A 27446-nucleotide genomic window follows, 5' to 3' on the forward strand; every position below is an offset into this window, starting at 1 on the left:
GTGAAAGCTAAGACTTCAAAATGGCACAAACTAATGGCTTTGTCCATTTCTCTTGTATATAACATCCAACCTTTGAAAGTATACTATAAACAGTGTTATCAACCATTCCTGTGCTGTTGTGTGGACAAAGAAATCTTCTACGACACCTCTGGACAGGATTATTTTTGAAAACAGAGAAATAAAAGTTTTATAAATATCTGTATACACGAGGAGGTAGCCTGAGACCAGAGAGGCAGTATTAATTATTTAATGTCAATCAGCCGTCTAACCCCAGCTACAATTAATGGTTGTCTTGGTGACGGTGACTGCTGACAGCCTCTCGTGTCAGACAGTTCATTTAATATAAAAATCAAAGTGCGAGGCACCGCTCAAACTCTACCTCAGTACTCACAGAGCAAATATCTCAATTTAGCCTGCGAGAGAGTCGGCTGTGCTCTAATGCAATTATAGCACCAGAGAGGGCTCCATGGAACTGCTTTCTAAGAAACCTGATTGCTATAACAAACACTGATGAGTATTAGGGATGGTGATCGTTCTGAGTGGAAGTTCTGAGTAAAATGCATTCATTCAGTTTTTACTGAATTATTCACTTCAGTAATTTGCTGAGGTAGAGGTGATGTCGTCCGTGCCTTCAGCAGGCTGTCTGTATGTTTGTCAGCAGAGTAGACTGAAACACTACTGCCCTGGTTTTTATAAAACTGGGTGAAGGAGTGTGTAGCTTATAGGCCAGGTAGGACACCATTACATTTTGGACCAGTTAAAAAAACAAGCAGTTTTGGTTCTGGATCCAACTAACGAGCAACTACAAAAACTTTCATGTGAGCAAACAGTTTTCTGAGCTGCTGCTGTGGAAGAGAAGCTGCAGTGGAAGAGAAGCTGCTTTGTTATTCATTTTTATTTCAATTCTAACCAGTTGTACTTATTTATTTGTACATCATAATTAAGTATTTCTCAGTAAAATGTTTGTTCAGTATGTAAGATATTTCCAGATAGAAGTAGGTTGCATATTCAATTAGAGAGGATAATGAGGGTGTGTGTGACACAAGTTTTTGAAATAACCCCTACATTTTCAGAGCTATAACATAATAGATGAAGTATATTCTTACAGATTTGTATATATTACTAGTTTGGAATATTGGCCTATGAGGAGGCGGAACTCAGCTAAAGCTGCTTTATTATTTGGCCAAACACAGGAAGAGGAGGACGACAACAAGATGGAGAAGTAGAGAGTCTTATAACACAGTTCAAGTACAAACATTTAAGATGACTGTCCAGCACAGTGCTGCATTGACTCTTAACTTATGATCCAATTTCCACAAAGTTTTGATTTCATGACCAAATGACCCCAAATATGAATGACTAGAAAGCATTGTTTACTGGATTAAACACATGGAGTGGACATGACTAACAGCTGACTGGCTACTTTCTTCTGAACAAACTCTGAATGTCTCTTTCCAAGAAACTTCTCCGGACTCACGAATCACATGATTAGAAACATTTTCAGTTGAATCAAACCTGTGTTTTGCAAAGGCATTCTGACCACAACTGTCCTCCAGTATTTTGGAGATTCCAGGAACACATTATCTAATTAAGAAACTTGTTTTGTTGGAGAAATATCTGATTTAATGATGTATCAAGCCAAAATGAATGACTGTGTTAAATTATATCAAGAAGCATGCCAAGATCAGACCAGAGATTAGCAGACAGGGCATCTGCATCCTGCAGGCTCTCATCCAGAGATGCAGGCACTGGGCTTCCCCTTTCAAGTCGTCACAGAGCCATTTACGGGCCGGTTATGCTGGGCTTTAACTGGAAGTGGCCTGGAGACACGCAGGCTCAAGTTAAACAGAACTCCCTGAGCAGTCGTCAAGCACAAGTTTACTCTGATCCAGACATTAGAAAACAGCTCAACAACAGAATACATACTGAGGAATTTCTGTGGAGACAGATTTTGTTTGGAGCACTCCATACTTGGCTTTTCTCACAGATGTCATCCTGCATCATATTTATGATTTGTTATATTGAGTATAAAATCCGATGTAACAGACATGCTTGCAGAAAGTCTTTCACTGAAATTTGTAAGAGTGGGGGAAATGGTTGGCCATAGCAGTTTAAGCCTGTGTCCCGTATACAGATGTTATAGTCTTTGTTGCAGCTGCCGCTGATTCGACTTCTGGCCATGACCCCTTATTGCATGTCTCCCACAACTCTGTCTCCCCACATTACCTGTCTCTCTTCAGCTGTCAGGCAACAATGCCCCAAAACATAACTTTAAAAAAAATGGAAGACATTTGTAAGGATGGGAGCAAAGGGTTAGAAACCTGGAGATATTCCTTCAAAAGGACAGTTACCTAAAGGCTTTGCTTTTGTCCAAATCTTAATCTCAACCTTAAAACAGAAGAACAAACTAAATAGTGCATATTTCACTGAGTATGCATTAAACTTTAAAAGGGAAAAAGATGATACTTTTCTCAAATCTGCTCCAAAAATGTTTTGTTGTGTTAATTAATAAGTAGGGTTACCTTGTCACAGACTATTCAAACGTCTTTGCGCAACCAGCAGAGTTTGTCCCCCTGATAGAATCCAGGCTTACGGTACTTTAGCATTTTCTTAACTTAGCAAATTGAAGGCAGAACTTCCACTTCACCTAAGGTCAACAGTTTACTCCAGCTTCATGAAGCCTTGTTGTTTACAAAACAAAAATATGAAGCCTTCTTGTCTTAAAAAGACACTCTCATACAGTGTATAGTACAAACAAGGGAATGCAAAGTTTGAGGCAGTGCATAGGTTGTGACCTCACTTGATGCTGTTCAGCTTTCGTCTTTACATTTCTGAGAAATGTTCAGCTTTCTGAGCAATGCATGCCTGGCTGTCTTTCTAGGGATGCAACTCAGCGCAAGCTCTTCAGCAGAAAGCACGCCCCCCTCCCTTCCTCCAGTGTCCCCAGTTATGGCTTCCTCTTCTATTCCCCTCCTGGGAATATCAACTTTACAAGACATACAAAAACATGTTGAGGGCTTGTTCGTAATAGTCCAAGGGACTAAAAAACAACTTGTTTTTTTCCCACTCAGTCCATGTTCAACAGAGTTGTCTGACAAAATCTAATCATCCTGACGACAAACAGCTAACTGAAGCTCAGGGGACCTATGTTCTAGTCTCTCTACTGTTGGTCATTTTTTTTTTTCAAACTACCCATTGTGTTTACTAATGTATTCATAGTCTGACTGTGTTTTTGACTTTAGTCTTTGTCTTCATTTTTTATTTCCTGTTCAAATAAATTACAGAGCAGAACCCCAAACTCCCATTTTGGCAACCTTAAAACTTTCTTTACAGCCTTCCTTTAATTTTCAAAGACAAATGTGAGATGTTAAATGATGCTAAATAAATTAACCAATGGACAGGCAGGAGGTAGAAATTTCAATTCCCCTTGAAGATTAGATACATTATTTATTAACCGTAGAGGATGTAGAGGCAGGAACAATATAAGGTCACATGCACAGTTTCGTGAATGAAAGCGAAACTTCAGAGCTACATGTTAATGGTGGAGATATATTGACCTGCAGTGCCCCCGAGTGGACAAATATAGGAAGTGACTTTTTTTTTTCATAATTACACAAATAACACCCTACAGTTTTTCAAATGTTGAAAGAAAATTATAAATCACATTAGCCTGTCCCATGATATCTGGAGCTCAGTCTGTTACTCAGGTTTTGGGATACATCAGGGAAGAAGAATAAATTTTACTTGGGCCAGAAGCTTGCAATGGGCCACTTTCCTCTCAAGGGCAGATCAAGAGCAAGTACATTTATATTTTAGGATCATGAGTCATATTTCTGAAGGACAATTTGGCTTAGAATATCATGATGTTATAAGATCAATGAAGCAACTTTTTGGACATATTTTAGACTTAAACACCTTACATATATCAAATAAAGGCACTTTAAACAGCTGACACAAAAACACATGTTTATGCAATAATACATCTGCAGGTAAAGAAAGTTATTGGACAAGATCTCTGACAATCTCACGTGGTACAGGAGTCACTGGGATTGTTAAATGGGTTCTGAGGAAACTGAAACAAGCTTCCCTTCCCACCAGCATCCTCATGACCTTTTACACGGACATGGTTGAGTCTACACCACCACCTGGTACTCCAACTGCAACATCATGGATAGAGGGTAGTGAGGGCAGCAAAGAGGATCATCATCACGTCTGTCCAAGAATTGTTCCAGTGCTGCTGCTTGAAAAAACAGCAATGGACATTGCAAGGGACTCATAACATCTCCTCCACACACTGTTTGATCGTCTGCCCTCAGGCAGGAGGTATGGCAGTGTCAGAACCATAAGACTGTTAAACAGATTTGATTAAATGGTTGATATGATATTGCTGACGTGCAGCACCAAGGGTTACTCAAAAAATTGCTTACTTTTTTTCCTCATTCTACTATCATTTTTTCTCCAGCCACCTACTGAATACAAAAACATTTAAGGCTCTTACTAGTTTGTCAGCTCTCAGCAACTGTAGCAACATGGCAAGATGACAGCCTCTGTGCAAAGGGATGTGTTTAGGTAAGAAAGGTCATGGTAAGACAAACAACACTAATTTCAAGAGTATTAAATCCAATTTCTACCAAGACCATTCTGCTAAATGCTACTTAATATTACACACTGCACCTTCAAACTGAAGAAAACTACTTTCACAAAACAGGCCTGCAGAAAAGGAATCAGTCTGCCAGTGTGCAGGAGTTTGCTTTAAATTTTTAAGAACTTAAAACTGTTTTTGGACAAACATCTTCATTTTGAGTCCTTGGAGAATCAAGCTAAGAAAATGTTTTCACTCTGTTGTGTTATGTTAGAGTTATAAAAATGTACACAATGGAACACAAGAGCTGTCTGATACTTTAATGCTAGAAGTTAGAGTAATGATTTAATGCCCCATTTGGGCTACCCTTAAAGGTCTGAACCCGAGCCCCTGCATACTGTATAATGTAACTGAGATAACTAAGAAATGTATTTTTGCCAGCTTTACATCATTGACTTCAGACTACATGCACCATGTAACCACTAGGTGGTAGGCTTAAATTAATGATAAACATTTACCTTTTACTGAGCATACCATCAAATGATTTTGTAGGATTTTTTTTGATGTTTTAGTTAAACTGTTAACTTGATTCTCTTAAAATGTCACATATTCAAGGACATATTTAGTCATAAACAACTCCTCCCTCTGATGACTGAACTATATTCTGTACTCTGTGCAATAACGTGCAATATCCCTGCCACTTTAACATCCTGTATACAATACCTTCATTCCCTGTGTTTTTGTACACAGCATACTGTAACTATTCTGCATTTCTGTATATACTTATTAGTAATCCAATTCATATTATTTCATTCGTATTTATATCTTATTTTATTCCTTCTTTCTATCAATATTTAGACTTTTTCATACTGTATATAAGAGCACTCTGTAACGACTCAATTTCCCCCTCTGGAGAAATAAAGTGTTTCTGATTCTGATGATTCTGATAATCTGGAACTTCCAAAACTATGATGGGTTACTATTAGATATTTTCATTCATATGAGTGAAGAGGCTATCATAAATAGCAATCAACAATGATTGACGTTTAAAATTAACTATTGGATTCTTGAAAAAAAAAAAATGTATTATTTGCCAAGAAGCGTGGCTGTATAGCAAATAATACCATCAAATGATTGTGTAGGATCTTTCTGATGTTTTAGTTAAACTGTTTAATTGATTCTCTTAAAATGTCACATATTCAAGGAAATATTTAATCATAACCTGGAACTTCCACAACTATGATGAATTACTATCAGATATTTTCATTCATATGAGTGAAGAGGCTATCATAAATAGCAATCAACACTGAATGACGTTTGAAATTAACCATTGGATTCTTGAAAATTAAGAATCAAGAATCGAGAAGAATCAAGAATCAAGAAAGCTTTATTGCCAAGTGAGCTCGCACAAACAAGGAATTTGACGTGGTGAATAGAACACTGGTACTTAACAAGACAGTAAGGACACAACAAGACAGGAAGGACAATAAATATATAAACCTAAACACAAATTAAAAGTTTTAAATAAAAATAAAAATACTATCTGTACAAAGAAAGGTATAGAAGTACTTTTAAATACATGAAATAAGTTAAATTAGCCTATGCCAGAGTGCTCGTGTAGTAGATGAATATAATGATAAAATATATTATGGAATAAATTACAATATTGCACATGTATGTGATATATCCTATTTTATACAGTTTATGGATGTATCACAGGAGTCTTTAGAGGTTAGCGTGGCTGTATAGCATTCAGAATGATGTTGATTGATTTATTTGAACGTTTGTAGATTTCATAGCATATCAGAGAGGGAGGCGTTATTGTGAAGCCAATGTCAACCACGCATCCTATGCTTATAATCCAAAAGCAAGCAAAACTGAACACGCGGGGTTCCAAACCAAGCGCACCCAATCTGCTGTAAAAGTAACGTAGTGACGTAACGTCTTTGTGTTGGCAAATCACGATGTACGCTGGGCGGGCATTGTGAAGCTGGAGTTGAGTGTTAGCAGGCTAACTAGAGAAAGAAAGCTAACTAATCGTGAGAGTGGAAGTGGAGCTAACGTTAATGGGATAGGCAACTGTCATAACAGCTAGGAGAGCAGAAATTTCACTGGAGTGATATTTCTGTTAGACGACTTCATGAACAGATTCGTAGCTAGTTAATCAAAGAGCGTGTTTATCAGATGTCCGAGGAGCATTTTGGATACTACACCGATTGTCCCATTTCCAAACGGAAACCATTTCTGGACAGACAGTTCGTGCTAGCTAGATAGCTAGCTCAGTGAATCATCCAGGAGACTTCTTATTGTCACCTATGAACCCAAACTGAATGTTTTGTCTGTCATGAGTCCGGCCGGGTGTTCCCATGTGAACGGTTATAAGGTGGATAATTGGAAACAAAACCTTCGAGTCATATACCAATGCTTTGTTTGGAGTGGTACTGCTGAGACGAGGAGACGCAAGGTAAAAACACAGGAACTGCATCGTTAGCTTCAGAAACTTCAGTGAAATGATTCTAATGTGGCTCAGAGAAGACACAATACCGCACAGAAAATGATGTTCCACGTAAAGCACAATCACCGAGGGGCTTGGAGTAAAGTATGGTCTTAATAAAACTGTGTTATTGCAGCAGTAACGTAGCTAGTAGAAGGGTTAGCCAGCTAGGGTATCACCGGTAAGTTAGCTAGCAAGATTCTGCTGCTTTGCTGAACTACGGAGACTGAAATCATAACTGCATATTTTATTTTCTTAGCGTTATAGCTCAAGCAACAGTTATCCAGGCAATTTTATTGTGAGTCAATCGACAGGGTTAGCTGAGCGGGTGTGTTTGGTATACGCTGAGCAGTTAGCTTGAAGCTAAACTTGAGGTTTGGGGAGAGTTTGTGTAGCGATGGGGCTAACACAACCACACCAAATGGACCCATTGTGCCTCTCTCCACACGCACACACTTGGTCTACAGATTAGCGGTTCTCTCTTGGGTAACACAGGTCAGTGTTATTTTCTGCACTGGTTAGTCTCTCACGAGTTTGAATGCTGGGACGTCAGCTGAGGACTTTATTGCCTGTTTCGTTTGGGGCTCTTCCCACACTTGCCCGGCCTACACGGCTCCGAATAGCTCTTTTTGCAATGTGATGTCATTACTGGACCGTGTTGCAGTTTCCCACCCCCTCGCTTTCTTTTCAGTCAACATGAACTTTTGTTGTTGTTGTTGTTTGATTTGTGCTATGATGTTAATTCGGAAAGGAAACTACAATTTCCCTGTCAATTAGCAAAATACATTGGTTTGCTTGACTGTTACATTAAAAAAAATCCATGCATTTTCTTATTTATGTCATATATTTTTATGTCCTTGTGATAAAATAGGTGCTTCAGAGTGATGCAGGATGGCCAGAGTTGGTGAGTTGATGCTTATCCCCTCCCCATCTACACTGACATTCTGTAGGTAGATCAGGTGAATAAAGAGCTGGCTTGCTTTCTCCTCTCTTGCTCACCTGCCTGTGTGCCTCGGTGCCTTTTCATCTGAACCTACGTAGCGGGATAATTCAGCCCCATCCTTCTATCTTCTGTGTTTCAGTCAGCAAGAATACCTGCTGGAGGGGTAGACTGTGAGCAGAGTAGCCAAAAGCACAGATCAGTTACATTACCGGCATGTCAAAGCAAATAGCAAGATAAAATTGGTCAATGAGCCTTTTGTCTAAACGTGTTGTTGTTGTGAAGAGTTTTAAATTCCTTCAAACAGTTTGTTTATCATTGTCTCTTATATCCTAAAGTACAGCTGGAGGAGCAAGTCTAAGAGTTTTACAAAATGTAAATCAACTGGTAGTTTTCTCATTCTCTGCCTGACGGAGTGACATCCACTGAGGCTCAGTTAATGTGTCAGTTGGGCTTTCTATTACTCACTTCTAATCAGTTCACAGTGTCCTGCTCAGCGCCTCTAGGCGTGTTCAGCTGTTGAAAAATGTGGCATTACAACCTCACTTAAACTACTATCCTCTTTTTTTTTTTTTTTTTTGTAAATACACTATCAGCAGCAACTAGCACTTTCAGATTTACCTCTGAAAAAACTCTTCAAGCCTTAGTCATGTTGAGAAAAACTGACGGATTTATGAGACGTGGTAAATTTGTTATCTTGTTTTGTCCACCATGCCTTCTGCATGAACACTGCTCCTCCAGGTTTTAGAGCCTCCAAGACGAGAAAACCGCCAAGGTTAGATTGCTTTCAAAGATTAATTTAGACCATCTGAGCTGAGTTCCGCCATTAGCACTCTGACTTGTTGAATTGTGTTTGTATGCTCGGATCATCGTCTGTCCGTGTCATCTCCCCTTACAAATAAGCGCCACTCTCTCTCTTTTACCACTGCATTGCAATACACCAGTGGCCTTGAGATCTTGAATATAACGTTACATAACCGATCACAGGCTTCGCTATGTTTCTAACATTGAGGAAATTATGTTTAATACTAGTACTAAATGTAATTATACAATGATGGAGATATAATTACATCACAGGTCTATGTTTTTAGCTGTTTTAAAAGTGAAGAGAGGAGGACAAGCTTGAGTTAAAATGAATGCAGTGCTGTTCTTTGCCTCCTGTAGTGACCAAAATGCTGTATCAGGGTGTACCAGTCACTGCACCAATCTGTTACTGTAATTTATTTGCCTTCAGAATATCTTCTGGTCTCTGTGATATTACGTCACAATAACTAACAACTACAGTAAAAATGTAATGCCAATCTAAACAAAGGGATTCTCTGTTTAGCTGATGCTCACATCTTGGTATTGGTATCATAGATAAAAGTAGTTTAAGAAAATCTCTATATTTCTATGTATAGAAAGGATGCCTTTGTCATTTCTTCATCTCACAAAAGTGTGCCTGCAAAGTGGTCAGGCTGTTGCATCTACAAACTCAGTTGTGTTCAGATTTTGTTGTGCAACAGCTGTCTAACATCTGCTACGCTGTGTACCTAGTATCTCTGCTCTGCCGATCTGGACCCAGACACTTGGTGGAGAGAGAGAGAGACAGCAGTGGCTCCTGAATAAAGCGTTCCCTCTCGATTGTTTAAATGCACTCCAGGATGCGGCTGTGTGAGAGTCTTGTGATGCACACCCTCTTCACTGAGGCTCTTAACCACCTGACTAATCTGACATGCAGAGCAGGTGGAGTGCTGCTCCAGTGGTACACAGGCATTGCACTCTCCTGAGGTAAAGCAGTCTTGTTGTTTTTTTCAGCACTGAATTATCTGAAGACATCACATCCTGGGATCTCTGATAGAGTGGATACAGAAACTCTGCATCTGTCCTCGCAGTGTTGACATTTGTGCTTAATAGATGGCAGTGAGATTGACGGGTACTCTGATTGTTAGCATGCACAATAAATCAAGACAATAGTGTCAAATACAAAGTAAGCGATGTAGCAAAGAGGAACCTTTTGTGTTGAAGGAGGTTGAAATAAAACACAATCAAGACTGAGGGACTGAAAAGATGTGATTTGATGTTGTATTTCATTAGCTGGTGCCTTTTATTCTGAACCGATGTTTTCCACCTCCCCCCTTTTTTTTCGTCATTTCTTTTTTTCCCCTGTACTCTGTCCTCAGCAGCATCCCTGCAAGCTGTCATCCTCTCTACCTCTGGCGAAAATCAATGTCCAGGCAATGTGCAGGGACGTAGTTTGAAAATCCGTCACCTGCTCTGCATGCGCAATCTAAACCCCGACACGAGAAACAAACGGCAGAGTGAATGTCAGAGATGTGTTGTGCGGGGATTACATCGCAGTGTGTGTCACTTGGGATCTGCTCTCTGCTTTTAGGAAAATGTAGGGATAATAATTTGTTTGGCATGTTTAGTCCTTTGTGAACGGCTCCGTTAGTCTGCAGGTTTATAATGATGCAGTTTGTGAGAGTGTGTGTGCTCTTGGAGTCAGGCTTGAATTATGGTGATTCAACTTGGTGACAAATGTGATGTTTGTCACGGACTTCTTTGGCCCCTCCAGTCTGATTTGATTCTGTCACAATCATCCTGTTTGCACAAACACTAATGATACTCAAATAAATTCCTAATTTTACAAGGCACAAAGTCTCCATGGAGAAAACGATTACATGCAAATTGAGCAGTGTGTTAAAGATATCCCGCTTAGACAGATGGAATGAATCAACAAGAACGCAGATTTTCTCTCCTTTTGATGCTAATTGACTTTAAACGCACAAAAATATCCCTGCAATGAATTCCGATTGTGCACCGTAGCTTTGTTGTATCGGATCTGGTTGAGGTGTGCGACATGTCAAGGGGCTGTCAGTTAGCAGAGAGGTTCAGATTGGCCACGCCGTGCAGCTAGCCAGAGGGGCAACACCCGCTGTCACTTCGTGTCATGCAACAGAAATTATCTTTTTCAGATTGCAGAGGAGGAACTATTTTTCTCACGTAGTTCCCCTTCAATTTTCCCGATCTTTACTTTGATCCCTGTCTTTTCATGTATTATTGCTGAGAGTGTATGTTTAGTGAGTGATGGCATGGGAGCCTTTGTCTGAACAGATTTCTTATCTTTCTCTCTCTTAATTGAGATTCATGGTCCACCAGATTGCTTAGTGCCATTAAAGCCGCCTTGCAGAGATGATGTCTGCACGGCTCGTGTATAAAAACCTGCCCTTGCTTTTACAGTTGAATTCATCCTCCTGTTTTAGGCCCAACTCCAGTCATATTCATAATTTATACTTTGTGAATGGATTTGGTTGTAGACAGATAGTGTGAATATTCATGAAGGTCATGGTTATTTATTTGTGTGTGCTGTTCCATGCAGCTGGATAGACTCCCATTTTACTATGTGGAATACAAGGTTTTATGTAAAACGGTGGACCCATGAAGGAATCTGACGTGCCGTTAGAGCAGAGCTATTATCTTAGGTTGAGTGGAAATAGGACGGGATGAAAGCAGGTCGGGTGGGGCTGGAAGAATTTTACTGCCATAAACTGCTTTGAAGAATCGCTGTCACTTTGATTAAAGGGGTAAGGGTCGTGATTAGAGAGCTGACTGAAGTCAACTTTTTTTATGTTGTGGTTTTGATAAATCATATATGATCAGAGGAATCTACCCCCACCCCTCTACATCCATACACACACGCTCGCATACCCATTTCCCACTGGTGCAAAGTCCCTCTCTCCATGTGAAGAAGAAAGATGACAGAGAAATCCAGGCTAGATGTTGCAATGATTTGAAAAGTTGAAAAATGGATATATTCCCAACCTCGACACATTTACTTCCTTCTGTCACCCCCCCCCCGTTCCTCCAATCCCCACACACTCCTAACATTTCACACATAAACACACACAGAATGCACTGAGGTACAGCCAATCCCAGAGAGCGGCTGAATCCTGTGCTGTGAGCAGATCTCTCTGTCAGATCAGTCTCCCATCGCATCACAAGCTCGCACCCTGACTCATCAGCATACGTTTGTAGCATCAGGATCCTTTTCCTCCAGCCTCTTCATAGCCTCTGCTTGTTCCTCTTCTGCGTTCACTCCCACGCCTTTTTCTTCCTCCTTTTCTACGCTTTCGCTTTTTCAAACCTAGGTCAGCACAGTTCTTGTTGCCTCCCGATGAGCCTGATAAATCTGTGCAAAAATGCACACACTGTTTATCTCTTGATTATCATTATACTCTGTTACACAAAATATGCATTGCATTGTGTAAGTACAAAACTAAGCTGTCTTTTTGTACTCGAAGAGGTTTTAATATGACATTTTTGATATCATAGCCAAGCCTCTAATTCATTCATTCATTTTCCTCTCCCCCTTCCTGTCCTCTCCCCTCATCGCCCTGCCTCTTAGACAACACTTAGTGGGTTTGGTGATGTCAGACTTTGCTTTCTGGCCTCCATCCAGGCCTATCTCTTCCATGTCTGTGCACTCTCAGTCACTCCCAAGTCTTGTCTAATGTGGCTTTCGCTCTGTCAGTCACTATGGCTGTGGCTGAATGACTCAGACTAGACAAATAGCACAAGGTCCGTGACCTCCTTCCCAGAGTAATGGCGGGCCTGGTGTGTCACCTTGTGGTGTCTCTTTTTTGCGTGCCATTTCCTTGCTATTTCGTTTCAGTAAACCCATCCTCCCATAGGTATTCAGCATCTTTTTTTTTCACAGTATGAAGGTGCTAAAATGTGCTTGAGGTTAGTCGTACTCACTGAGCTCAATGTGCTCTGCAGCAGAGCTTCCATCCTTGCTTCTTTTTTTTCCCGATTGGAGGTGCTGAAGGAGAGAAAATGCTTTGGTACAACTAGGGATGCACAATATTGGATTTTTTGCTGATATCCGATATGCCGATATTTTACAACTCATTTAGCCGATTACCGATACAGATATTTTTTTCCGCACACCTAATTGCAGACATCATCAATTCTCTTCTGTATTGGAATTAGCGTACAGTATTATGGTGACACTTTTATCACATTTGTTATGTAATATTCATTTCTTGCACAAAATACAAAAAATACTTAATACTTAAAACTGCATATTTATTTATGACAATTGCTTTTAAACATAATTCATACAAAAAGATACATCCTACTTAAAACTTGGATGATGCTCTCCCTGAGACAATCATAACAATACCCACAACCAGGGCAAATTTGGCCAATTTCACATTTGACATAGTAAGTAAACATCTGTAACCTCTGTTCACAGGGAACATGTGAAAAGTGCATCTGTACAGCAATTAAACGCACATAGAATAAAATGGTTAACTTGACAGTAAATGTGCCTAAATTAGTCAGCTACATTTACATTCAGATGCTTAAATTCAAAATCAACTTCAAACATGAACCCAACATGTGTGCAGCAGCCCATTATTTTATCGGTTAATTATATCGGCGGATATCGGCGTGTTGGCCGATATCTGATAGTTCATTTTAAAGCCAATATCGGCCAATACCGATAATGTGCCAATAATATCGTGCATCCCTATGTACAACATTGAGTGAAAGTGTTGTCACTTTCTGTGCTTTAGCAAACCTCCATAAAGGAAAAATGTTGTTTAGGGAGACACACTGCTGTCATTTTCAAGGAAATTTAGTGGTAAAGACATCCAGTTATGGCTCCATACAACATTTAAATCACAGCATTTACTTTGAAAAGACTCAAGAAAATAAAATGTCACATTGAACAAAAAAGGTTTTTATTAATAAGTGTGTTTAATAACCTAAGACTGTAACACAAAGTAATTCTGGTTTTATTTTATAAACATGCGGTATGCATGACTAAGGATGAACATTCGAATGTGCTCATTATTGTGGAAGGAGCATACAGCCCTTCTCCCATCCTATTGCCCCAACAGGCTACGGAGAGAAATAACTGCTTCAAAGCATGCTGGTCATAGCGCGAGCCAGCCAATGAGGCTGCTGTCCAGCCCTCCCTTAGTACCACCATCTGGCTAATGAGCTGTCAATCACTCTCCAGGGGCCAGCCAAGCCCAAAACCAAAGAGGCGATCAATCTCTCCCGATGTGGACACTCAATTATTCCCCATTGTGAAAACCTTGGGCCCTAGTGACGGCTTTTCTTCGGACACAGCATTTTATCTTGAAGTGGTTCTCTGTCCTTGTGAAAGAGGTGAAAAATGTGGCTTCAGACCTTTGCTGGATAATTTATGACTTCAGGTTTGCTCTAAATATACTCACCTTTAAAGCCTGTAGTTCACTAATAGCCCCACTGTGGCTCTAATCTGTGGGTAGTGCTCATAGATCTTCCCTGAGGTATTGTTCAGAGCCCGGTGGATCCTGATTGGTGCACTGGGGAAAAGACCATGTGATCCGAGGATATCTGAGTCCAACTCTTCAGAAGCACTGTGCCATGGGTGTCAGTCACATGAGCAGCCCGGCTGCTCTTCGTTACATTTGTGTGGGTGGTTGTGGGCGTCTGGTTCGCTGCAAGGTTTGACAAATGATCAAGCGGCCTTTGTTGAGCTGGAGCTAGACTGTTAGCCATCTGTGCAGACGAACACAAACACACAGCTGTCTGAATCTTCCCTCTCGCAGTAAACGTTTGTCAATATTTTTACATTTCACCCTCCGCCACTCTACACACTGGTAAAGAGGGTAAATGTTGGCTTGGTGCACTTGGATGAGAGTGTTTCTGACTGTTCACAACACCTCTATCAGGGTGCTGGCAGTTTTCTAATCTTGCATGTATTCTGCTGGTCCTGCTTGGAGTGATTTTACATCATTGCCAAATTGTAGCATTTTCTAGCTGAACGTTTGGGCGGGGAAACCTTTGTCCTACCCATAGACTGTATAAATAATGGACGAAGTATTCATGACGTCACCCATCTGTTTCTGAGCGCTGTTTTGAAGCCAATCGATGGGGGCAGCCAGATTGGAAATGCGGAACTCAACCAGGCATAGTGTGACATAAGGGGCAGGGTTTGAGCCTCCTAGCCAACAGCTGTGTTCCCGTCCGGAAGTCAAGTCAGTCATGTCCTTATTTGGGCAAAAACTGGTAATCTTAATATCTTCTGAACCGTCGCATTAGAAAAAAACTCACCCCCGGTATAGTGTGTGCCGATAAAGAAATTAGCTACGTACAGCCAAGCTGTTTTTTGAACCAGGCTGTAAACATGTTTGTTATTACTGCAAATATCGTCTTTTTTTAATTAGTGTCTATATGGTTTTTGTTTTTTCTGCAGCCAGCCTCAAGCGGATGCTCGATGAATTGCAGTTTATAACACTTCCGCATGGGCTTCATAGTTTGACGCCGGATGTTGCCGCTTGGTCCCACCCCCTCTTTTTGACCCCACACCCTTTTGATCTCTGAAAATCAAGAAAGCACAAGTGCCTAATCGAGTGATCTTAATCAGATTCACACATTCACGCCTCTGTTAATCCATCCCACGTGCTGCACACCCGGCAGTATCACACCAACTTCGCACAAACCCCAGAGAAGCAGTAAACTGCATTTTTGATCACGGCATCAAAGCTACTCCACTGTGAGTATCTCAGTTAGTTCCACTTTGTCCACGTTTTATTCACTTTTATTTCCTTTTTTGCAGATGGAAAATAGCTCGACTCCACCGGTTGGGGGTTCGCGGTCTAGCTGTAATGTCCTTAAAAGCAGTTTGTGTGACAGTATGAGGCCAAACTACACACTCTCATCCCTCCTACAATTCAGATTCATTTGGATGAGATGGGAATACATTCTTCTCACGCAAAGTCCACACAGCATGTCATTGTCAAGTCAGGTTACAATGAGCTGATGGAGGATGGAAGTGAAAAGAGAATAGAGTACGGTTCATATATTGTGTGTGTGTGTGTGTGTGTGTGTGTGTGTGTGTGTGTGTGTGTGTGTGTGTGTGTGTGTGTGTGTGTGTGTGTGTGTGTGTGTGTGTGTGTGTGTGTGTGTGTGTGTGTGTGTGTGTGTGTGTCTCTAGGGCTGCATACTGAGACTGCATTTTGCAGGCCAGGAATTCTCATGTGGAGATAGTAGGGATGGAGTGGGGGGATGCTGGGTAACAACATCATCCTGCCAAGGCGGCACTGACAGGCTGCAGCCCCACGGGGTCAGTCGATAGCACGGTTCTGGAGCATCACCATTAGTTTCCTTCCCCAGCCTCCTTTTGGCGTATTCATAGCAGAAAAATAAAAAAACGAGCGCTCCCTGTCTTTGTGTTTAAAGAAGCTTACCGAGCTCCCGCTTCTCTTCTTCTGCATCTTTTCATTGTGCAGCACGCATGTCAGCCATTGTTAATTCTCCGTATGCATGAGCATGTGTGTGTGTAGAGCAGCATGCGCAGGCTTATGAGTGCTGTGGTGAGTCACTGCTCTCATATAGCTGCGCTCTCTGCTCTGTATTGACTCTCCCCTCCCCGGTCTGTTCTTTGCAGCAGCAGGAGCGTGCTCAACAGAGCCAGACCTTTGTCCACATCATAATCGTCCTCGTCTTCCTCTCTCCTACTCAGTTACAGCTCATCGCATTACTTGATCTGTTTGAACATAGAAATGCATTAACCTAAATGCTGAAGGAGGAATAACACGGTCAGGTTTTAAAGAATGCATGAGGTGATGGAGGAGGATGTAGCTAGGTCTATGGCATAGGAGCATGCTGTAGTACGGGATCAGTGTTAGCTGATGGACCCAAACAAAGCACGTAATTCAACCTCAACGTCTCGTAAAAGATATATTGGAGGTCTTTTCAACCAGCGTGTGCCTTTCAGCATCTGTTCGTCCTTCAGTCAACAGCTTTGTACATTAGCGGGGGTCATTCTCATGGAAGCTGCACCCAGCCTTAATGCCCCCAACATCACATCCCAGATAGGCGAGGCACGAACTTGAGCTTGCTACCTGTTTGACACAAGATAGATTTTATGCCTGCTAAAGGGGTGCTAAGGCAGGGGAGGAGGGTGAAGAGGAGGGCAAGGCGTGGCATTGGCAGGGTTTCTTGTTTTTTACTTGGAGTAGTGGTGCAATGGAGGAGTGGAGACTTTGAAAAGCACTGCTAAAAGATGCAACTGAAACACATAGTTTGTACACAAAATAGGCCTGTGTTTTCTTTTTTGTGTTAGCATGATGTTTCATTTCATTCCTCAAGCTCTCTACCTTTTTATCTCCCCTGTGTCCTCCTTTCCTCTCAGCATGCAAATGCAACAAGCTCTGTGTTGAAATGCAATTCTCTTGATCTTGAGTTTTGTGACCTTCAACAATTTGATTCCTCTCATACATCCCTCTCAGTAAAGCCCCCCTGCCACAGATTCTGTGCTACCCCCTTCTCTCTCACAGCCATATAAAGCTGGCTGGCTCACACACACCAATATGAATAAAAACAGAGCTTAGGGTCTGCCACCCTGAATATCCTCTCTACTGCATTGTCATCACAATTTAGCTCACGCCTACTAATGCTCGGCTAAAACACACACCAGGCTGTGAGTTTTGCAGCCTATCTCTGCTGCAGTGCATTGTAGTATATTTCTTGTGTTGCATGTAACATCAGTGTCCCTCCAAGCAAACAACAACACAAGCTAATGACCGTTGCATTTTCGCTGTATCCTCAGTCAATCTTTTTCGTACAGAAATAAGTCTGCATCTCACTGCAACTTCTTGCTTCTTGCTTTATGCAGAATTTTCCAATATTTACGCCCACTCCCACATATGAGCTTTTCAGATCTAGCACAGATTCTTGTTCTTTTTTTGCAACTTGTCTTTCTCTCAACTCCTATGTGGACTGGATCTATTTTTTAATATATTCAAGAATCATTTCTTCACCACCTTCTGAAAACATTCACTTAAAACAGTTTTTAAAGAATAAAAATGAGCAGACAATATCTTCTTTATATTGTAATGTGAGAATTTAGCAGCTGTGTTAAAGTTATTGGTTGCTGCTATTGTTGCTGGTGCTTGATTAGAAAAAGAGTGACTGATGAAAACAGAAACTATGTGAAAGCACACATTTATAGGAGCACTAAACATTATTACAATATGCTAATACTTGCTTTATGGCTAGGGTTTTTCAGATTCGATCCTTGTATTGGATATTGGTCTCACCCTGACCAGGCCACAACATCCAGCCGCAAGAATTGAAGCCAATGCGGAAGTGTTATAAACTGCAGTTCATTGAGTGTCGGCTTGAGGCTGGTTCCGGAAGTACTGGAAACCACATGCACACCAATTCAAAAAAGCCGATCTTTAAGGCAGAAATAATGTGTTTACAGCCTGGTGCAAAAACAAGTGTAGTCTGGATAGCTCATTTCTTTATTGTCACACACTGTACGGGCAGTGAATTTTTTCATAACGCTGCAATTTAGAAGATATTAAACTTACGAGTTTTCCATTATGAGAGGCACAGCTGACTTGATTGACAGGCGGGAACACTGTAGCTGTTGGCGAGGAGGCTCAAAGCCCGCCACTTTACCTCGCACTAGCTCAATGGAAGTTAGGTTGACTCACCGACAATTGGCTTCAGGAACAGATGGATGACGTCACAGTTACTACGTCCATTATTCAGACAGTCTGTGATCCTGACTCAAAATACTACATCGGTGACAAAGGGCTGATCCATGGGGCTGACTCTTCATTTCCCGCTTTTACAGCACTTCTGGGATCGCGGACATTGGCCGCACATCGGCCGTGTATTTCATCTCCTCCTCTCTATTCTTCCCTGTAATCATGTCTGTATGATAAACAGCAACATGTATCAGCTGTAGATTAACATAACACGCTCTGAATCTTTGTGGAAAAGTAAACGGAGATCGGGCCGGAAGCAGGCGACCAATAATCAGAGAGACCACACTGCCCTCAAGCTTTTCGGCGGAGAATTGCTGTGCGTTGAGGTGTCCGTGACGCACAGCAATTCTCTTCTCTAAAGTATGCATTAAGACAGCTAACTAAAGGGGCTCATCAGTCTGTGCATATTAAACACTCTTTATACAAACAACTCTAGCAGCAACTTACAATTTTTGACTATCTCATTTTTCAAGGAGTGGCAGTAGCAGCACAACATATAATGCAACCAATTTAATCAAGCATCTCAAGAATCATCATGTCCAATAATGCAATGAGTTCAACCAAACAAAAACAGAAACTGGAAGGTAGCAGTCAGCGTTGCTAGCTGTATTGCATTAGATGTGAGTAACTTCCCAGTAATAGTTTGAAAGCGAGAAAAATAACCAAGAAAGTTTTTGGATAAATTGTTCTGGGTGAGAGATTTATTTTCATAGTTTAATTACCTGAATGGAAATCTGTTAACTGTGAGGACCATAGACTGTAAATAAAAATGGACAGCGTTGCTCCGCCTCTTCCCATTGTACAGTTCTGAAGCCAAAAAATCCCGCTCCTGGGTGCAGCCATTGTGCAGCCAGGGCCTGTAAAGCCACTGTAATAAGCTCCGCCCTACAGCATAGCGCCACAAGACGCTGTGTGTCCTTTGAAGTTTCTCTCTACGGCGGCTGTGAATCAAAGGAAACCCGGAAGTAAAACCCTGTTTTTTAACCTCTAATAACAAATGAAAAATAAACTTTTCAGGAAAAAGAGGCCTTGGACACAAAACAGTCAAATACTAACTACATATCACCGCAGCATACGGATATGAGAAACATTCGTACGACGTGTATTTATTTTTTAAAGTTTGAGATGGATTTTTTGACCTATACTGCAGCCAGCCACCAGGGGACAGACACACGGCTGAAAGCTTCACCACCAGGCTGTATCCGGCACGCTTGGTGAGGACAGATTGGTAATTCATGCGCAAATCTGTCACCATCATCTTTTCTAAATAACACATTCTTAGAAACCTAAATGGCAGCATTTGTAATGTGTTATTATTAAATTGTAGTATTTTATCAAATGCAAAACAACAACAACGTGATATCGACTGACCTGGTAAAGTTTAAAAATCAATGTCAGTCAACCAGATACGAAGGCCTAGGTACTGGTATTGGGACTAAAATAGTTTGATGAGTGCATCCATACTCATTGCACAGCCTGATCACTGCTATACTTTAAGTCATCTTGTGGGTTAATTTGTAAGAAAGTCATTAGTCATTGCTTAAATAAAAATTGCTGCCTGCCTTTGTTATGGATCGTTCTCACTGTAGAAACTGTGAAGTGTTGAATGTCATCCAGAGAGAAGGAAGTGAAACTGACTGGCTCAAGCTATTCTCTGTAACAATAAGCTTTAATATTTTTCGGACGGTATCAGGTTATACTATTGTATCCTTGTCAAAAGATAGCAATAGGCAGACTATAAAGTTCGGGGTTGTTGAGTTCATATCCAAAAGCTTAAGCTAGGTGTGTGTGTAGTTGTGTGTGGGTCTGTTTTTTGAGCTGGTTTCACACAGTGTACCAGAAACCAAAAACTGGTAAACCTCTCAGCTCATCATTGTGTTTCTCTTTACCTTTTTTTCCTCCGTCTTCTCAGTATGAGTGGGCGATTCATTGCGGCAGGGCCGAACCTTGAAGGGCTGTGATTAGATAGCTCTCTTTCCTCTCTCATTCAATTTCAAATCCCCTTTTAGATGCAGGCTTGCAGACTACTTCCTGCAGTACTTTCCGTGAAAGCGTTGAGTGTCTTGAATGCTAAAAGGTTTTGCATTTGTTGATGCACTTATTTTCTCTTTTTACATCAACAGATTCATAGCATTGAGTGTGCACTCTGAATTCTGTACATTTTTAAGAGATTCACAAGTGTAATGGGTTTGAGAGTATTCCCCTTGTACCTTGAATAGTGATTGCTTTGCTGGGTATCACATCTAAATCCTTTGTAATCACTGGAGGAGAAGCTGGTGAAACAGGTTTATGATCCATCTCTATGTTCAGACTGTCACCTTAGGAAGATCCACCACAGTTGAAGCTACAGGGGTCTGTCTGGAGCCTGAACAGGGAGATACAGCTGTATTGTTCTTTGAAAGCTTCGTCATTGATACTTTGACTTAGGTACTTGCGTACCAGGGTGGATACTCGTTATCTGCATCACATTTTAGTCCAGAATTTGAGACAATGTTCATTAGGGCGGAGTAAAAAAAACGAATAAGTTAATGCAACGCAAAACATTTTTTCAAAATTCAATATCGATTCAGACAGTCCTTGAATTGATTACCGTTCCGTTATTCACGATGTGCCGGGTCCTCTTGTTACGAAACAAACTGTTATTCAGTCGACAAAAAAGCAACAGTGGTGGGTATTACTGACTAGGGACAGGCATTTCAAGCCAAAATGCTATTCAATAATCACTGGCATTTGCTCTGCGACTATTTGTAATCGAGCTCCCTGACAGCAGGTTTGAAACATCAAGTTGAGACAACGACTAACACAACATGTGTTGTGCTGCAGGTGTAGACAGTACAAGTAAACACTCCACGACACACATGTCCCATTAACGGTCCGTTTGTGTGGCTGTTGCGTCAACCAGCACAGGAACAAGGTGCTTCTATTAGCGGGCACTCTCCCGATCTTGTCAGTGTTTCTGTTGTGGCGGGTATGTTTACATTTCACAGCCATGCTCAGTGTCTGCTATTATCTCCGTTTCTGAATCTCACACTACTGCACATGTATTTCCAGTGACTGTCGCTGTTGTTTTCTTCTTCTTTTGCTATTTAAAGCTGCTGTTGGTAGGAATGGTGTAAAAAACTTTACTTTTTTTCTGCTGGGTTTGGAGAAAAGGTCATTATACTAATCAGTACTCATCTGTAAGTGAAGTAATTTGAGAGTATGGCAAAATCTCTGTTTTCCAACATCAAGCAATGTTATTATTCCCCTCGTTCCCATTATGGACCAATCAGAGCTACTCCCCAACCGTTTATCCTGATTGAGTGGCGGCCCAGCTACGTCGCCCTGATTAGCTGGGAAGCCACTACTTTCTCATATAACGCGCACAACATTATTTTGTGGGCGGTGTTACGGGAGCAGAGAGGGGAGGGGTGGTGCTGACATTCGAAATCTCTCTCCGAACTGATGTTTATATCACGACTACCAACAGCAGCTTTTATGCGGTTAGAAAACAGCTTTAAGACGCTCTTTAGCCACCGTCTGGCGGGAAGGCCGTAGGCACTGGTGTAAACGATGAAAATGTTATTTTTAAAAGAAGATAATATTTGCATTTAACTCTTAGATTTTTAATAAGTGAACGAGTTTTCGATCATTTGAAAATCATGTCCCATCTCTTGCACCGACACCACACACTGTAATGTTCTTACAGTGTTGTCAAGAACAAGGGACTGATAAGATGGTACACACACTGGAGCCACTCTCCGTCATACCAACATGAGTTTGTTAAAGTCAGCAGAGTAACACTTAGGGTGATGGTTGGACCTACAGAGCAACAGACTCCTATTGAACTATCACTTCCTATTTTGTTTCTAATGGGTTGGAATTGGTGTCATCTATGCATGTTCTTTAAGGGATATCAAAACATATTGATCAATATCGAATCAAATAAATGTGGAATCAAATTTGATTGTGAGGTTCTTGATGATACCAAGCCCTGGTGATCATCCTGTCTGCCCGGTCTTTGTTTATCTCCAGTTCCTTGTTCCTATCTTACTAAATAGCTGTACTCAAAGTCCATCTCTTTGCTTTTTTGCAGGTTTTTGAAGATGTTGAGCATGTACATGTTTAACTCTTTAGTTACCTGTGCATGCTGTAGTCAAACAAAACAAACCTCAGTTGGTGTTAGCGTGTGCTTCCCACTGAATTCTGCCTCCTATCTCTAGCGTGCCTGCCAAGCATTAAATCCCATCATGCCCTGCATGTGTTAGAGAGTGAGAGATTCACTGTGGAATATGTTGTTATTCAACTGAGCTGGATTTGTCAACAGACCAAGCAATCTTTAGTCTGTCCCCCATATCAGGTCTCTTCAAGCACCGCGTTCTCCGAAGTGTTTGTGCGACTGACTGTAAGATAGTAATCTAATTCAGCTGCCAGGGAGTTCCACTCTGGTGGCCTATGCGCTCTACATTATAGCTCAGGGCTCTGTCCCACTGCAGAGTCTTTTTCTCACCACACTGACTGTCCTCTCCTGTTTTTTGTTGTGCTCTCCATTCCTTTCCCCTTATCCCTTCTCTACTCTGCAGGCCAAGTCGTGCATCTGTCACATGTGTGGCGCCCACCTGAACAGACTCCACTCCTGTCTATACTGCGTCTTTTTCGGCTGTTTTACGAAGAAACACATCCACGAGCACGCCAAAAACAAGAGACACAACCTAGGTAAGGCAACAGATAGCATCAAATTGTGTTTAATTTACCTGTGTGTTTAAAAATGTAAAGGCCGATTTATTGAATGATCGTAGGGTGCATTTCGACCAAGAGTTCTAGAGTCTTTTAGCCCCCAGAACTACTTTACCCTGAACTAAAAGGTTCTGTGCCCCCCATTGTTGTCTACGTTTCGACCGCGGCTGAAGTCCCAGGTAGATTGTGTAAATCAGGCCAGTGACGTATGGAGGGAAAAAAAAAAAGGTAAATGGACTACACCACCAGACCAGTAGAGGGCAATAAAACCAAGACGAATGCCATCTATCACAGATGACACCATAGAAGCAGACGGACAGGCAGGTATCATATGAACAACACAACAGTTAGCCTATTAGCATGGAAGAGACTCAGCTCGCGCTGTTTTAGATCGTGCTATATTTCATCACAGATGGATTCACTAAATCAACACGTGAGAGGAGATAAGCGCAAGTAGCAAAGACGTTTCAACACGGCTTTAAAATCATTTTAACGCAAAAGGCCGTGGCAGAGATCGGCCAGTGTTTTGGTTTAAACCGCGCCCCTGTTAACTGCCAACTTTCAGCAGGATGCATCCTTCATAAACGCCTTTAGACGATCATTAAATATCTGATGAGGATATTGAATCTTAAAACTCCCTCTGTGTTTCATCAGCTTTGTAAACTCCACAAACACTGTTACGTTTAGCTGAAGGTCTCCAGTTTACAGGGTCACTTTTAAAACCATAAAACCGAGAGAGACGTATTTGCGGTGGGCTGAGAGAAGACTACTGTTCCAAGCTGCTAAATCAAGGAAATCACAGCTTGTTCTTCTTTTGAAAAGTATACACACACATACAAAAAAGGATAGAAAAAATAAAAGAAAGAGAAATCAAGTGAATCACAGATGTATGTGATGTTATTGTGGACGGTGGGCGGAATAACACTGCGGTTAGTCCACCAATCAGACCCGTTTTGAAAAGTACTACCCCCCCCTAGCAGAGCCTTTTAGGGAGGAGATTATCTACCCCAGAACTAAATTTAGACCCTGGGTCCACCGGTCGAAACGCACGTAGCTCAGGGGTAAAGTCCCTAGTTCCGGGGTAAAGTTCCTCTGGTTGAAAAACGCCTATATAAATACTGTCCAAGGCTCAGTCTCATCACGTCAGCCCTCACATTCATATGCACCCCAGTGGCCCGCTGCAGCATCAGCTATTATCAGTGAAGGATTACAGCATTACTTTAGGCAACTTCCTCCTCAGAGCTGACAAGGAGCTAAACCTCTCTGCACATTACCATTCTGGTGGGAGCGCCTTATCCAGTCAAATGTCATGGGTTTAAATTTGAACCCTCCCCTTCATACAGCAACAGGGGAGGGGTAGACATTGCTAATCCACAGCTAGGAGAATGCCTTTCCTTAACCTTACATGCTAATTATGCTAAAAAAAAGACAATGACGCTAATGAGCAAGATTTTGATATTACTCTTACAGGGACATCTAAATATAGGAATAAGACGGAATAAGATGAAGTGGTATTTTTTGTGAATGGCTGTAGCTTATTTAATGGATTTCAACAGTTTGGTTACACACACACACACACACACACACACACACACACACACACACACACACACACACACACACACACACACACACACACACACACACACACAGCCCATGTGGATGGCTACAGAGTTAATTAGCTTTGAGCTTTCCACAGGAGCCTCTCTGACACTGGCACTCTGTTCCTCTCTACCTCTAATCAAATTATTCAAACTCCCCTGCCTACTGAACAGAAAGCATCCTTCTCAGGACTCCTTTTCCACAGTTTTTTGTCTCATATTTCCTAACAATCTCACTCCCAAAGACTCATGCTTGTCAGTATGTCTTTTGCATCTTTTCATCAAGCTTCCTCTCCTGTCAAATGTGTCATTTTTCTATACTTTGCTTAACTTCCTTAATGAAGTGATCAAGTTTCCAAAAAAGCTTCGACAATATATGAGAAGTAAATTCTGCAAATAGAATGTGATGATTTGCAAAACATTGAAAAAAACATATGCAATTAATAATAGCACAAAGACAGCATATTACTGAAAATGTAATTGTTTTTGGGAAATCATATGCCGTGTTGACTCTGATAACATTAACAACACTCATTTAACACTCTGTGAGCATTTGGAAATTGAGGAGACCAATTAAAAGGAGTGCCAAAAACAAGATGACTGGTCCTCTCCTCTTGAGTCTGGAGGATGCAGCATCCATGATTTCCAAAAAGAATGTCAAATTTAAACACATGAGCTTGTGCCAAGAGAAGGGGGCAGGCAACATTTCTGGTTCAGGTTTACATATGATATTTGAGAGTGGTCCTGAGCCCATGCAGAGACATCCACTACAGAGTCATGTCTGTAATAGTGCCATATGAAGGATTTTTTAAACAGAGATTTTGGCCTTGTGAGATTTCTTCAAAATATCTGAATCTTTTAATGGTTTTGTGTAATGTAGACGTCAAAATTATCAGATTCTTCAAGATTCGACAATGAGACGCATCATTTTTCAAGTGCTGCACTATATGCCAACCCAGTCTTACACATAGTGATGAACCCCTCCTTATCTTTACTCCAGAAAGACTGCCTCATTGGGATTCTCTTTTTATCATGTTACTCATCTGTTTCCACTTGACCTCATTAACTGTGAAATGTTCCTGCAGGTTTTTTCTTTTGGCATTTTACGACTTTTACAGTCTTTTGTTGCTGACATCAAACGCAAAAAAACGCATATCATTTTCCAAAAAACAACCGCGTTTTCAGTTTCAAGTTTTGAGAAGTTGTCTGCGCTTTTAGGATTCCAGTGTTCTGCAAATCATCAAATTCTGTTTCTATATTTTACACAGAGTTCCAACATTTTGGGGAAGCAGGGCTGTATGTCTTACTCCCCATGCTGCCTCTTGTTTTGCTGTCATGCATCTCTTTCAGTCGTGTAGCTTTCATCCAGAGAAGATCTTCAATTCCACTCACAAAGAAAAACACCGAACTGTGACAATAACATACACCAGTCAGCTTTACTACATGATGTTCTTACTTTCTTTCTCAGTGTGGGTAGCACCAAAACCAGAGATATGTCCGTTTGAGCTAAAAATAGGTTGTTAAGGCAACAGAGCTGAGGTATTGTTGCCGTGGAGTTTGAGAATGGAAAAGGATGGTGTGTTAGCTGAAAGCCAGGTGGGGTTGGGAGACAAATACACCTATTCCATCATCGCTCCCCTCACATCTCCTGAAATTGTTCAGTGAGAGCAATGAGACGGAAACATATTGCAGTGAGTGGATAATGTAGGGCGGGGAAAGCTTGTCTTGAGGGTGACTGTGCCAGCCAGGTTGGACAGTCAAATAAAACCCAATGTGTGTTACTGTGGTGGAAAAAAATCTATGTCTAATAATGATTCAATCTCTCCCTCTCTCCCTCCTTTCTTCCCTCCTTCCTGCCTGCAGCGATAGACTTATTATATGGTGGAATTTATTGTTTTGTGTGTCAAGACTACATATACGACAAAGACATGGAGCAGATTGCCAAAGAAGAACAGAGGAAAGCCTGGAAATTGCAAGGTATCTCCTTTTGTTTTCTGTTAGGGAAGCTTGCTGAGCGTTTGAAACCAGGCCAACTTCCACATCATTGCACTGTCACATTTGTGTTTGTTTGCTTCTGCAGGCATCGGAGAGAAGTACACGACATGGGAGCCGACCAAGAGGGAGCTAGAGTTATTACGACACAATCCAAAGCGGAGGAAAATCACTACGAACTGTACCATAGGTGGGGAAAGGACTGCACTGGTCAGCCTGCACAACCTTTCAGTCACTGACAGCTGTGTGTGTGTGTGTGTGTGTGTGTGTGTGTGTGTGTGTGTGTGTGTGTGTGTGTGTGTGTGTGTGTGTGTGTGTGTGTGTGTGTGTGTGTGTGTGTGTGTGTGTGTGTGTGTGTGTGTGTGTGTGTGTGTGTGTGTGTGTGTGTGTGTGTGTGTGTGCGCGCGTATGCGTGTGTGTGTGTGTGTGTGTGACTACGTGTGTGTGTGTGTGACTACGTGTGCACTTGAGGTCACTCTTGCATGCACACCACAGCGTGTCTGCATTTGTATCGTGTCTCCCCAGAACTTGTTTTCTCTCTGTTCTGTTTTCTCTGTGATCTATTGCTTTGCTTTCTCTC

At 41.4% G+C, this 27446-nt stretch overlaps 1 protein-coding gene across 2 annotated transcripts in view; it reads left to right on the top strand.

Moving 5' to 3' along the window:
- Positions 1-6523: 6523 nt before the first annotated feature.
- usp22 (ubiquitin specific peptidase 22) overlaps positions 6524-27446 on the top strand; it is a 31610-nt gene continuing 10687 nt past the window's right edge. The window contains exons 1-5 of one of the 2 annotated variants that reach the window (XM_034711343.1): positions 6524-7046; positions 7948-7980; positions 23120-23252; positions 26738-26851; positions 26955-27056. In XM_034711343.1, coding sequence (XP_034567234.1) covers positions 6927-7046; positions 7948-7980; positions 23120-23252; positions 26738-26851; positions 26955-27056 — 502 coding nt within the window. In that variant the 5' untranslated portion in view covers positions 6524-6926. The remainder of the gene's footprint in view (positions 7047-7947; positions 7981-23119; positions 23253-26737; positions 26852-26954; positions 27057-27446) is intronic. The other variant, XM_034711344.1, reaches the window with a different exon arrangement.

The sequence above is a fragment of the Notolabrus celidotus genome, chromosome 20 (assembly GCF_009762535.1).
Source record: "Notolabrus celidotus isolate fNotCel1 chromosome 20, fNotCel1.pri, whole genome shotgun sequence".
Lineage (NCBI taxonomy): Eukaryota > Metazoa > Chordata > Actinopteri > Labriformes > Labridae > Notolabrus > Notolabrus celidotus.